The sequence below is a fragment of the Notothenia coriiceps genome, unplaced genomic scaffold (genome assembly GCF_000735185.1).
Source record: "Notothenia coriiceps isolate Sejong01 unplaced genomic scaffold, NC01 NC01_scaffold00014885, whole genome shotgun sequence".
Taxonomy (NCBI): domain Eukaryota; kingdom Metazoa; phylum Chordata; class Actinopteri; order Perciformes; family Nototheniidae; genus Notothenia; species Notothenia coriiceps.
In genome coordinates this window covers 1-14488 of record NW_011347586.1, presented here as the reverse complement: position 1 = coordinate 14488, position 14488 = coordinate 1, and the positions used below count along the sequence as shown (strand labels likewise).

General features: G+C 41.3%; 2 protein-coding genes across 2 annotated transcripts; both read left to right on the top strand.

Moving 5' to 3' along the window:
• Positions 1 to 951: 951 nt before the first annotated feature.
• LOC104948690 (monocarboxylate transporter 4-like) lies at positions 952 to 4904 on the top strand (the record flags this gene model as incomplete). The annotated part of the gene is made up of 4 exons (XM_010774911.1): positions 952 to 1113; positions 1298 to 1905; positions 2006 to 2186; positions 3193 to 4904. Coding segments are annotated over 4 exons (1340 nt in total), but the record flags the coding sequence as incomplete, so codon positions are not given.
• Positions 4905 to 8254: 3350 nt separating this feature from the next.
• LOC104948689 (tRNA-dihydrouridine(16/17) synthase [NAD(P)(+)]-like) lies at positions 8255 to 11227 on the top strand. Its single transcript, XM_010774910.1, has 7 exons — positions 8255 to 8349; positions 9393 to 9638; positions 9759 to 9867; positions 9960 to 10010; positions 10650 to 10762; positions 10880 to 10962; positions 11056 to 11227. The coding sequence occupies exons 2-7, from the start codon at positions 9402 to 9404 to the stop codon at positions 11198 to 11200; spliced, it is 738 nt and encodes a 245-aa protein (XP_010773212.1). The 5' UTR covers positions 8255 to 8349; positions 9393 to 9401; the 3' UTR covers positions 11201 to 11227.
• Positions 11228 to 14488: the final 3261 nt, after the last annotated feature.

The following is a 14488-nucleotide window of genomic DNA, read 5'->3' as shown; positions in this document are numbered from 1 at the left end:
CCTACAAGCAGTAGTGCTGAGCAAAGTGACTGGAAGGCAACCACACATTTATAAAGTCAGGCAACACTAACCAGGCTTCGTGTGATTCCGTTTATTTGTACCTTACTTTGACCATCCGTTCGCTGTTATTGATCATTGTGGAGAGCAGGCAGACGTTTTGTTTTGTATTATAGCAGCTATCGGATGGAATCAATACATGGGCTGCACAGGTTGTCATGTCCGACTATCACAAGTAGAATCATAATGAAAAATACGCCGGTAAAATGTGCTTGTAGAAAACGGCTTATGCCACAATAGGTTAGCAATAGCAAGTTGTCAGTTTAGCTTCGGTTGCTATGCTATCACCCATTTTATACCAGAGACACTTTAATAACAGCGTTGTGATGCCAAACAGCGTCAATTCAGACTGACACACATACTTAAGGGGAATTGGGGATATGTATCAGCTGCTTGTGTGACAGTCGGACAGTGAATACTTTAGAGAGGCCGCTCTAAAGTATTAGCTAACCCGGAGCTAACGGGAGAATAAACTCCCGTAGAAGAGCAGCCAGCAGTGCAGCGGTCGGTAAATGCCGCTGAAACACATTAATAAACAATGAACCACGGCACTCTGGAGAAAAGTATAAGTTTGGAGAAGTCGTTATTTTATTTAATCTGACTTTGTGTGATTAAAAGCAACACAATCATCGACCCGACGCAGTCCCCCGTTGTTGTTGTTTTTGTTGTGAGCGCCGTTGGGGAGCAAATCAGCGATGTAAACGGTGACGTCATGACGCAGCAGCGGCTGCACCAGTCGGGCTCTGGGCGGTGTGAACAGAGCAGGAGCAGAAAAGGGAAACCGGAGCTGAACCAGAAAAGCTCTAGCTCGGAGCTAGAAAGGGAAAAGCGCTGGTGTGAAAGCCGCATTTTAGGTATTTGTCAGGCCCGTATACTTTCTGCTCACACACACAGTCTATTCCTCTTCATCAGGTCCTCTGTGCAGTGTGCTGGTGAACCGCTTCGGCTGTCGTCCAGTGATGTTGGTGGGAGGCATCCTCGCTTCTCTGGGAATGATCCTGGCCTCCTTCTCCACCAGCATTATCCACATTTACCTCTCTACTGGGGTCATAACAGGTTTGATGCTCTGCTGAAATTTCTCCTGAACAAACCTACCATACTCAGTCATTCAAGCTGACATAAAGTATTTTAGAATGTGACACATCTATATGAACACATCCCCTACAAAACAAGACAGTTAAATGCATGTTTGCCTAAAGAAGGTCAAAGAATATAAGGAACTTTTTTTCCTTTACTGCAGGTTTGGGGTTAGCCCTGAACTTCCAACCATCGCTCATTATGCTAAACCGCTACTTCAGTGAGAAGCGTCCCCTGGCCAATGGGCTCTCGGCTGCAGGAAGCCCTGCGGCTCTGTGCTGCCTCTCTCCACTGGGCCAGGTTCTCCAGTACCAGTACGGATGGAGGGGGAGCTTCCTCATCTTGGGTGGCATTCTACTTAACTGTTGTGTGTGCGCGGCCCTGATGCGGCCTTTGGTTGCTCCAAAGACGCTCAAATCTAAGGAGCTGGAACAGGACAATGAAGAAGAAGCAGAGAAGAAGAAGCCCAAAGCCAAACTGCTGGACTTCTCTGTGTTCAAAGACCGCGGCTTTGTCATCTACACCGTGGCGGCGTCCATCATGGTGCTGGGGCTCTTTGTGCCGCCGGTGTTTGTCGTGAGCTATGCGAAGGAGCTGGGGAATGAGGACACCAAATCAGCGCTTCTGCTCTCCATCCTGGGCTTCATTGACATGTTTGCACGGCCCACTTGCGGTCTGATAGCTGGAATGAAATGGGTGCGTCCTCGTTGCGTCTACCTCTTCAGCTTTGCTATGATCTTCAACGGAATCACTGACCTCATCGGATCACAGGTTGGTAATGGTTAACTCGTTATCAACTGGAAAGTCTGGTTTCAAAGCTAACCCTACATTTTGATTGTCCTTTACAATTCGTGTCACGATTTTTCCCCAGGCCAACGACTACACAACGCTGGTGATCTTCTGCATCTTCTTTGGCCTCTCCTACGGCATGGTGGGGGCCCTGCAGTTTGAGGTTCTCATGGCAATAGTTGGTACAGAGAAGTTCTCCAGTGCCATTGGCCTGGTGCTGCTTATGGAAGCCATCGCTGTGCTAGTGGGGCCGCCTGCTGCAGGTCAGTCAGCATAGAGCCTACAACCCATAAATGTTTTCTAACCTTCATTATCTTTATTCAAAGTATTTCCCTTTGAGATATAGAAAGGGGCCAAGACAGCATCGTGAAGTTTAGAAAAAAGAGCAAGCAACAGACTGAAAAACACCTGCAAATTACATTGTTATCTTTTAATTAGCAGTGTCTGTTCCAGGACATGTACAATTAGTGGTCAGATATTATCTAATCCTGTTTTATTTTCCATGCAAGTTAAGTAGTATTATTTAATGTGTCTCTGTTGCTCACACCAAGATGAAGGTGCAAAAACATTAAAAGCACTTTCTTAATAAACATAGTTAGTTTTAGTAATGACATAAAGCATCTGTCCACATGACCGCGGGTTGCAACTACTGATTTTGGAGTCCATTGAAAACAGGAACAAGTAGGCAATTTGTGTGATGGGCTTTTGTAGTTGAGCCTTTTTGGGGTTTTATATTGTCAGATACAGCTAGTACTGGAGATAATAGTTGTTACAACTAGGGAAATTATTAAACACGAACTCTTATCAGCTACTAAAAGGCCAAAACGGTCTCATCTAGTGGCGCCAAAAGAAAGGATTTTAACAGTAAACTCCCAAGTTGTTACTTCCCTAGATTCCACTGGGTGCTTGGAACGTCAACCATGCACTGATTGCTCAAAGCTCGCCAAATTAATTTCAGCTCATTTAGGTAAACGCAGACAGAAACAAAACCATAATACTTTATTGGGGAGGGTTATTATTCACAAGTCATTGAACAACACCCTAATACATTCAGTTTCATGAAGAATGATTAGCTTCAGGCACCACGTCTGCTTCCTAACTCTCTGAAGATTAGTGACAAGCTACAGTATTCGATTGCTTAACAATATCGGACCAAACCAAAATCCATGCACTTATCCATGTGTTCCTCTCCCCTGTTATTCAGTACACAGTTAGGCCATGTTTGGTAACCTAAGTAATCCTCTCATCTGTCTTCTCCTTTTCTGTCAGGCCGGCTTCTTGATGCCACCCATAACTATATGTGGATCTTCCTGCTGGCAGGATGCGAGGTGGTCCTGGCAGCTGTCGTCCTGGCTACATGTAACTTCCTGTTTATCAAGAAAGAGCCCTCAGCATCAGCAGACAAGCTTGAGAACATCACAGTGACAGAGGAGTGCAGCAAAGGTCCAGACGTCAATGACGAAGAAGAGAAGGGAGCAAGAGAGGAGCAAGAAAAGGAGACAAAGGAGGTGTTGAAGGAGAAAGAGGAAATAGACAAAGAGACAGAAGAGAGGATCAGGCCAGCTAGTTTAACAGTGGACTCACAGGAAGTCGAAAAGTTCTTGAAAGAGCCAACACAAAATGGAGACATGGCCAACAGTCCTGAGACAAGCCTGTGATTGGTCATGCAGGGGACCCATACCTCTTTTATAACCCCCCAACAGTGAACTTTGAACACCGTTAGATAGTTGTGCTTTCCTTAAATGTAGTGTTTAATCCAGATGTCAATCAAATCAAATCCAATCATGTTTTATTTATATAGCACATTTAAAGTGATTTTTGGTCGAGCCAAAGTGCTGTACATGTAATAAAAACACTTTACTACAATCACAATAAAATACAATAATTTACAACAGAAATATAAAAAACAAAAACACAGGGAATAGCCAGGTGTCATGCTCCGCTCTGAGTAGAAGGCCAGAGAGAATGGCTGTTTTATCGCTACCACTGCCATATGAAATAGTAATAGTAAGAGTTATGTCAGCAATATTTCATCACTAGATGTTATAAGGTGCAGCACTGACTTGTGGATACAATTTTTATCAAAAGTCAAAAGTTGTATTTTTAATTAACCAGCAACTAAGGATATGGGTGATTTTGATGATATTCTGAATTCATAGTGTCAGCAAATACCATGAAAAGAGATTAATACAGTTGCTTATGAGATTTTAGCTGGAGAAATAATTGTATTGTCTATCTTCCCAGTTAAATCAACAATCGATGTATCTTACTGAATCCTGTTACATTCAAATGTGGAGCAGCTAACCTCATATTAGATATAGATTCATGCATGTTCAAAAGGTGACCGTCAATATGTGAACCTTTGTGAAAAGTTTGCCAGACTTGATGTCTTTGGACCTATTCTACCCTTAACTATCTCACACAAGTTTAAACATTCTGGTTCATCATGTAGAAACGACCCTTGGTGACATAGTGAAGACTAGCAGGCTAACAGCTATAACACTAGCTAGCCACAATTTGTGAGCAAGAGTTAGTCACAGCTCTCTTAGCTAGTTATCAGACATGCTAACTGCCAACTTGCAAAGCAAGGCTCTGATGTACTCTTATCAGGATAGGGTCAGCAATAAATAAAGGTGGATGAGCATTACAATTTGGTAGAAGTCGAACTGCTTAGTTTTATGTAGAAAACAATGCAGTATTGGCTGTTTTAGGAAATGACAAAAGTTATAGTTTTGAAGATCTGAAGGAGGTACCAAAGGGCTTTGAGCTGAGAGCCACATACAAACAGTGTGTTTGTGAAAGTATTGAGTGATGGACTAATTACTGTTAGTTTTGGTCTTCTCATGTCTGCTTTTTGAAGGAGCGAAAACAGCTCCGTCGCGTGAGGAATAACTCCTTTCCATTGTTGCTTAAAGGTCCCCTATTATACTGTTTTTCATCAATATATAATAGTTCTCAGATATATACAAAACATGTCTCTGAAGTGTTTGGCTCGAAACACCAAACAGATCATTGCAGCATCCCATAATACCCTCTGTTTCAGCCCTGTTTCAAAAGTGCTGATTCTCTGTCTGTTACTTAGATGAAAATAAGGAGCCCCTCCCCACGCTCCTCTGAGAGATATTTGGTTACAAAGAACACAATGGTACTGTCGGAGGAGATTCAGGTGATAAAGGGGGGGGGGGCGTTGAGACAGCATAAAGTGGCCAAAATCTGATCAGTTCATTTTCAGACAGGTTTTTATATAAATGGATCAGGACAAAAAGAGAGGGAATCTTTTTTCCTGAAACTTTCAGAGTCTCTTTACACAGAGGGGACACATGTTGATGTATAGAAGACATGAAAAAGTGGATTTTGCATAATAAGTGACCTTTAAAATGGTTAATGTACGCTTTGAAAATGAGTTGCCGCCATCAAAGTACAAATGTCTCTCTGTGCTGTCTGTGCTTAACAGTTAAGGCTGACTCAATGATGAAGTGACAAGTGGTTTCAGTTGTGTCAGTAATTCATGGTTGCTAATGGTTGCTAAGTGTATGGAGTGTAAGTGTTGTTGCTGTTTTGGTGGAAGCTTTATGATTCCTCCTCAGGTTGTAAGTATTATCTTCATCACCACGGCCCATTAGTCTAGCACACAGTCTTTAAGTGAAGTGTTTAAACATGTGTTTGAAGTGTTTTGCCTACACAGCTCTCACAGAGTGTAGTATAGAGGAGGGATCACCTTGTCCCATAATTGTCCCACAATGCAATACACTTGTTTTAGTACAGGAGGCCAAACATGTTCCCTATTATTAGTGGTGCACATCATATAACACAGCAGCTGGGTGGGTGAGTCAGTCTCCATGGTGATGGGTGAATAACGAGTGGGACTTGAAGTGTCACTCATCTTAGTAAAGAGACCTCATGTCTTCATTTTATCATTCAACAGAGATACTTTCAAATTCAATATAAATTGTATTTATTTTCATATGATATAGGTTATTTTATCTAAGGTAAGTCCATGTGTTTAGCTGAATATCATGCTCTCTTAGCTTTATATTGATCTGTCTGTTAAATGTGACTCACTGCGATTTCAATGTACAGCGTATGTGTGTATGTGTGACACAAAGCCACAGCCAATGTATTTCAGAATGTGAAAGAAAAGCTCACGACAAGCTATAAAAGCAGCTGCTTTAACTATAAATAAAATGTTTGAATACAAATTCCTACTGAATGTTCCTGATAGAAGTCCAACACTACAACATTACTTTCATTTGAGCATATTGGTTTCTGTATGATGCTGTAAAAGACAGATTCTGTATCCATAATACAATAATAATGAAATATTCTGAAAGAAAAACATCTGTTAGCTGAAAGTTGTAAAATGTAATCTTAAATGAAGTCGGATTCCTGTGTCTTTAATTAGCAATATTTGCAAGCCTGTCATGGTATAAGCTGCTTTAATAAATGTGTCAAATGAGGTGCCTGTATTCAAGTTAACATTAATTTAAAGCTGATAATACAGTGATTCACTTCTTTAAAAGGTCTTTAAAGAAAATGTGTGAATGAGGATGTCTGGAGTTACGTAACACATGCAAACAAAACATAACATAGTTGGAGATTGAATAGTAAATGAATCCTTGAAACCGATTATCTGACAGTATACTCATTCTCTTGTCGCTAGAAGGCAGGGCTCTTACTTGTGATGAAGTATTTTTCATGCTTCCACTGCTATCTTGAAATGAGTCTAAATTAGTCTTTTCCACTATGCATAACAACCACAGGGAGAAAGTCAAATTATGGATTGACATACATCCATGGGATTGACTAACACCTTTAATGGATAGTATTTGTATCAAAGTGGATACAATTGCAGAAAGGGTTGCAAAAGGGGGTACACAAATAATAACATTAATTTCACAATGAGTTTCAGCAAACCAGATATCAAAGCATCAACAGACATAAGAGGAAAAAAAGGGCGATGATTTCACAGAGATTAAAGTAATTAAACATGAGAGATTAGACATAACTGAAAAGCACTCCTAAAGTAGTTTATAATGTAGCATTTTCTACTATATCATAAATACGAGGAAGAAAAAAGCAATGCAATGATCTGATAGATGTTCTACAAAAGGGCCCCCACATTGGATGTTATTCATTCATTCAAATTATAGACTGTATATGATTCAAATCCATTAAGAAAAAAATAATGGTAATATTGATAATGAGAAACATAGTAGACACTCCATACCAGCTGGGGGCGGAAATGCAACAAATGAACCTAACAAAATGAAAAGAGGAAAGCTGTAGGAACGATAGAAAGGGAACGTTTCTTCTCGGTTGTGTTTCTCTGTTGCAGACATTTGGAAAGTGCTGCACCAGGGTTGCGTTCCAATAGTCCATTTAGTTTAGGAACCTTCTTAACCACGTGAAATGACCCGGAAGTACGTCAGTGGCAGCCATGATAAGTGCCGTTCCAATTCTCCAAATGAAAGGAAAGGAGGTTTCAAACTTCCTTTATAACCTCCTTTAGCTTAGGAACCACTGGACCTCCCTAACCGAAAGGAGAGGAGAAAATGCAGCCCCACAATGCCTTGCAGCCGCAGCATTTGCGTCACACAACAGTCGGCCGTTCACGGAAACAAACGATTATGACGGAGAAATTATATCATGAAAGTTACGGTGCTTATTAAGCTTTTTAAAATGTATGTGGTAACTTGCCAAAGTGCTTTGTTTTGAACGTTCATCAGTATTATAATCAAAAAGAGAAATATGAACGTTAGTTTTTACTGAAATGATCAAATAAAGTCAACATTTCACTGAGCTGTGTGGGGTTTGTTCAACTTTTAAAAGATGTTTGAATGGTGATGTACACAGTGATAGGTGTTAAGGACTAACGTTTATAATAAATACATTTGTATTGATTTTAAAATATTTTCATACAATCATAAGTATTGGGATCATTTGTATTAATGTGGACCGGAGGGAGAAGGTGACGAGCATAAATTTCACTTTCCTTTTTTATTTCAATTCCAAGTTTGGTCATGAAGAATATGTTTCTCTGTTGTCCACGTTCATAAAGCATAAAACAACAGCATCAGAGCACGGTGCAGAGTCTCTAGATGAGTACCCTCGTTCTTATTAAACATCCATGTTAGTCCGCTGTATAGAACACTGTAGTTTCCATAGTTTCACCACAGCAGCAGACGCACACAATGACGTCCGCTGGCGCATTATAAATACGTCAGATAGTGAAAGTGCATTCGGATTCTCTAAGTACCGCAGTCTCTTCTCCTAAGTCCTTTTGAATTCTCCTATCCACTATCCCTTAACCCCGTGACGTTACACTCAGAGGTTAAGGAATAGGAGATAGGGTTAGAATTTAGGAGCTGATTTTTGGATTATCGGAACGCAACCCTGGAATACTCTTCAAAGCTCTCAGTACTGCAGGTGACACGGCAAACTCTCATCATATATTAGCAGTACAAGTAGTACATGACATATAGGTAGTACAGGTACATACGGGTATTACTCAGGTTATTGGTGGTACTGTAGCGTGTCGGTGCACGCGCTGCCAGAGAAACACATGCAGCTCGATCATGAGCTGCTGCTAGCTCGTATAGCTAACCGCAGCACAGCCCAGACACAGCTAATTATAAAAACACTAATAATGATAACTATGAAGTGTTACACAGAAACACTCGAAACGAACATAATTAAGTACTGTGTGTACTTTGTTTGTGCTAATGTTGGGAAGGCACTGTAAATAAAGCTAGGCTAGCTAGTTGGGCTATTCAATATTATAATACAGTTTCAAACAGATCACGAGTGTTTAACAGCAAGAAGCTAATGTTATGCTAATGCAAGCTATACTCGGTGGTGAAATGTAAAGAAGTACATTTACTCATTGTAATTAGGTAATATTTTCAGGTATTTGTACTTTACTTGAGTAATTTTAGTTTATGCTACTTTAAAATTCTACTTCAGTACAGTTTGGCAGCCAGTATTTAACTTTTCACTCCTACTTTTATCTGACACTTTTTAATTAATAGTTACTTTTCAGATTAAGATTATTAGCTAATATAAAATATAACTAAATCATTAAATACACTTTTACATGAAATTATATGTTGAGATATCCAGCATATTGGTAAAACCACAAATATGATTCTTAAATTGGCGTTTAACGAATACCTTTACTTTTGTTCCTTTAAGTATATTTTGAGTAAGATTTGAATGTAGGAATTGTACTTGTATCAGGGTACAATTAAGTATTGCTACTTTTATTCAACTAAAACATTTGAGTACTCCTTCCACCACTGGCTGTACTTCAGAATACATCACCATTCATTATTAGGTTTCCAAGCTCTGACAGCTACCTTAATGTGTTGCTAAAATGTTATTATTCACAGTTTATTTCTTGCAGGACCTTCTTGGTGTGTTAGCTTTCCTGCAGGCTCTTTATGACTTTCTGTTCTTCCTGTCTGTTGAAGTCTGCTGTGATGGCCAAGCTGCAGGCCTTTGAGTTCTGGAGGAAGACCCTGAAGGAAGCCCGATATGTGGTGGCCCCCATGGTGGACCAGAGCGAGCTGGCGTGGCGGCTGCTGAGTCGCAGGCACGGCGCTCATCTCTGCTACACCCCCATGCTGCACGCTCAGGTGTTTGTTAGGGACGCTAACTACAGGAGAGATAACCTCTACAATGAAGTGTGTGAGGAGGACAGACCGCTCATCACACAGGTGATTCATGGAACATTACCACCATCTTTATTATACCTTCCCAGTTCTGTTATGATAGTTTCCATTAACACGTTTTGTCTGACATTACCATTGGTTATCATTGCTTCGTCTGTGTGTCAGTTTTGTGCCAATGATCCAGAGGTGTTCATTCAGGCGGCTCTGATGGCGCAGGACTACTGCGACGCCATCGACCTGAACCTGGGCTGCCCACAGATGATCGCAAAGAGAGGTACTCTCAGTTGCTGCAGAAAAAACCTCAAGAGTGGATGATCAGAACAGCCCCTCGCAGAAAACTAACCTCCCTCGATGCTTGTTTCGCAGGGCAGTATGGAGCTTTCCTACAAGATAAGTGGGAGCTGCTAGAGAAGATGGGTAAGTCTGATTTAAACGTGTTGTCGGGATGACCTCAGTGTATTCAGTGTATTATAGAGTGGTGCAGGAATGAGTCCCAAAAACATGGAAATTAGTTGGCATTTTACCACTTCCGCTTCTCCTGTCTTGAATTCAATGTGTTTTGAACATGTTTTTGGTTAGATTCACGGTAATAAGGTCTGAGGTTAACACAAGCTGGAGAGATTTTCACGTTTTGTTCTACGACAAGCTACGTCAGTAAATACCCCACTGGTGAATGCCTGAAGCTTCTATGTGTTACAAAAACATCGGAAGCTAACAAGTGGCCTAATGTGACATGAAGTCATGTGACCATCATGTATTTAGTTTATTGCGTTACGTTAGCTTTTTAGTTCTGGGGATTTCCTTTCTGCTTCAATTATTAAAAAGATGTTAATGTGTGGAGATTATCCTCAAAACATGTAAGTATCATTCAAATGTTGATCTTACTTTCTGCAATATTTCGAAATCCAATGGAAAAATCCCATTGCTTTTTCTTGAGGAAAGTATTGTCACGCTAACTACTGGTTTGCCTTCCAAAAAATATGTCATCACTGCACCACTCTATGAAGTTATTATTAAAGTGTTTTACTGTCTCTGAACATTCCTCTCATTTTTCAGTCAGGTTAGCCAATGAAAAGCTCTCGGTGCCCATTACCTGCAAGATCCGTGTGTTCGAGGAGATGGAGAAGACGGTCCGCTACGCCCAGATGCTGGAAAGAGCTGGCTGTCAGGTGGGACCATGTTCATGCAGAACAAATTCATCAACTGTCTTTTCGAATCTGTACAATCTGCTATCTGTTTCAGGAAGCTTAAGATGTTGTTTAAATGTTTGTCAAATATTTTCCCAGCTGCTGACAGTGCACGGCAGAACCAAAGACCAGAAAGGAGCCATGACGGGGATCGCTAACTGGGAGCACATCAGGGCAGTACGGTAAGCTAAGTCACCTCCTTTTAAATCCTGCAAGTGTATCTGGTGCTCCTATCATAGCTATACCAAATCAGGTTTGGTGTGTTTGTGCTGCAGGAAGGCGGTAAATATTCCAGTGTTTGCAAATGGCAACATTCAGCACCTGAGTGACGTGGAGTGCTGCATTCAGGAGACGGGAGTACAGGGAGTCATGAGCGCAGGTATTGTTTCACATTACATGTTAATAAGTGATCTTCTATAATGTACATTCATGCTCAGGCTATGCGTTAGTGCCCATCCGTCCCTGTATCTTGATAAAGATTTATGAGGAACGCCTGAAACGGGAAAACTTTAAATATTTCAAAGGAAAAAATCAATATTTGTTTACAATATTTACCAAAATAAGTCATGGTGTTATTATATCAGCAAGATTAGTTGTGCCATTCCTCAAAGCAGTTTGTGTCTGGTACAAGGCAGAGGGCCACATCACATCTCTATAATCTTTATCTAACTCCTGAAACATCAAAGTCTGCTTCCAACATGGATAAATGTACATAAAAGACATCCATACATTTTTTTCAGGCTTCTTGAAATCTCAAAAAAACAGTTTTTCTAGAATGGATGACAAATCGCCTGAAATTGTACAAAACATGTGTGATGGAGGTATGGTGCTAGGCTATAACATGCAGTTGAAAGTGAAACTTAAACTCTCTGCTGCGGAGATAATCGCGGGAGTGTTGTGAAACTTTTTTCTGTCAACCTCAGCGGGTTAAAGAAAAATAAGTAAATACGAAGAAAATGGGGCAGGATATTGAGCAAAAACAAGTGAACATTTTTTTTTTGCACAGGGAACAGATAACAGCTTTTTGTGTCAATAAAATCTTGAAAGATGGATAAAAAAGAACAATGTGTTTAAACACAAGGAAGTTGATTTCAATCTGAATTAGAATTTAAAAGTAGGGCTATATCATATCATGAGGGAATTTTTCTTCAAAATGATGAAGGAATGACATTCTGGACTGACAGATGGATGTTCACGCTGTGGTTGTCATGGCATTGAGCTGTGAGGAGATTATTATAGATTATATACAAATTTCCAGAGGTGGGACCAAGTCATTGTTTTGCAAGTCTCAAGTCTTTGCGCTCAAGTCTCAAGTCAGGATGGGCAAGTTCAAGTCAAGTCCAAGTCCTAAACTTTGACAAAACGAGCCTTAAACAAGTCATTATGTGCTTTTCAACAAATTTAATGACATCTATCAACAGAATAATACTTAATAATCAATACTGCTCTTTATTAGTCACATTAATAATTTAATAATCAATTTTCTCTCAGCTGGTAAAGTAACGTGTTTTTTTCTAATTTAAGAGGGATCAGTAAGGTAAGGCTACCGTGACGGTTTGATTCAGAAGGAGTTTAATTGATAAGATCCCTGATGTTGAGGTAACCAGAATGTTTATTTCCACTGTGTACAACATGTTATAAGGGACCCACAATCTATCTTTATGCAAGGGATAATGTGCAGCGAGGCGGTCTCTATGGGGAAAAGAACACCTGAATCTAGATCCCTCTGCAGGTGGTACTTTAAGTATATTTTGATGCTAATACTTTTGTACTTTTACTTGTAACATTTTGAATGCAGGACTTTTTACTGTAACCGAGTATTCCTACACTCTGGTACTTTTACTCAAGTACAAGATCTGAACTTCTCCCACCTCTGACAATAAATCCTGAGTGGTTACCAAAAAAAACCTGCTCTGAAGGTTATTTTCATTTTACAAATCCTGCACTCAGCTTTGCTTTCTCCAATAGCATAGAAATGCAGCCAGATGCTGCTTCTTTTTTCGGTTTTCGCAAATTTCTTGACTTTTTCCGACGCGCTTGCATTTAAATCCGTCTCTCCGTCGCTCTGTGCAGCTGGCCTGTACCACTACACCTGCTGTGCCCCCCACCCTTCTTTCACATAATGGTATGATCCTAGTGTGTCTGTGTATATGATTGGCCGCATGGTAGCTAAATAAAGTCCCGCCCCTGCCTGCAAGGATTCTCAGCAAGAGTAGGAGCGGCTGAAGATTCTGCTCTCCCCGACGGGAGCCTGCTCTTCGAGCGGCATCTCACGATCGGCGTGTTGGAGACCTCTGAATTAAAGTATCAAGTCACCTCAAGTCAGAAGGCTCAAGTCCAAGTCAAGTCCCGAGTCATTGGTGTTCAAGTCCAAGTCGAGTCGCAAGTGTTTTGTGATGTTGTCAAGTCGAGTCTCAAGTCATCAAATTGGTGACTCGAGTCTGACTCGAGTCCAAGTCATGTGACTCGAGTCCACACCTCTGATATAAGGTGACTACACCTCCTGCCTGTCATCCTACACCCTCTTCAGTGAGGGGCATAGAAAAGACAGGGCCCCTAGGCAAGGCCGCCTTAATGCACGGGCTGACCTGGGCTGAAGCCCAGGGGCCTACGGAGATCAGGGGCCTATCATGAGCCAATAAAATTTTATTTTAATTTTAAATAAACAAAGTATTGGCTTTCAGAATATGAAACTTTTATTTCCAAAATCACACGATAAATACATGTTTGAAGCTTGTAAAGGGAAGATGACAGCTCTCACTCGCAATCTGCTGTTCCGCAGCGCTGCTTCCCCTCCCTCCGCTGAAATTATGAATGTAAGGTGTATAGTAATCATAGATAACACGGCAGGGTCCGTTAAAGTTTGTTTTTATCTGATTTCAAATAAACAAAGTCTTGGCTTTCAGAATATTAAACTTGTTTCGGCAAATTCAGATGATAAATACAACTTTGAAGCTTGTAACGGCATAATTACAAGCGGAGAACTGAGTAACTTGACGTCACAGCAGGCGTTTCTCGTGAGTGTTTTCCCCGGGAAACAAACACAGTACACACAAACGCAAACATACACAAACACACACGTATACACACACACACACTCGCGAGCTTCCCCCAGACCAGTAATCCAAAATGTCGGAGAAGAAAAAGTTTGAGAGTGGCGCTCGGAAAAGGAAATTGTTGAGGGAAAAGGAGTTTCGAGACAAGCAGCTATTAAAAAAAATGCCGAAGCTTACAGGTTATTTTAAACCTGTAGGCCAGGATGAGGAGGAAGGACAGATTAGTTCTGTAGCGAGCGGTGCTGGCGGTGCCGGCCGCGGCGCCTCGGAGCCAAGTAGGCCGTCTGGTTCTGATAGCGATGGAGTAGCGGGAGAGGAAAAACCGACAGGAGGGACGTTATCTGTTGGAGGAGATGGAGAGGACGACGAGGACTTGCTACGTGGAGGGGAGCCAACGGCAACCGGACAAATACATGAGGGAGGCCCGATACGTCACTCATCTGGAGGAGAGGACCAGGCGCGCGTAGAGCAGAGTGGAGAAGACAAGCGGGAAAACGAGGATACAGGAGAACTAGACGACCCCTACAGCACTGACCCAGGTCTCTGGGGCAACAACATGGACGAACAGGTGCTTCTCCACTGGGCGAAAATGGGTCCGGAATTGTGTCAAAACAGAGAAGCTGACCTCTCTGCCTCAGAGCGGCAGTACAAG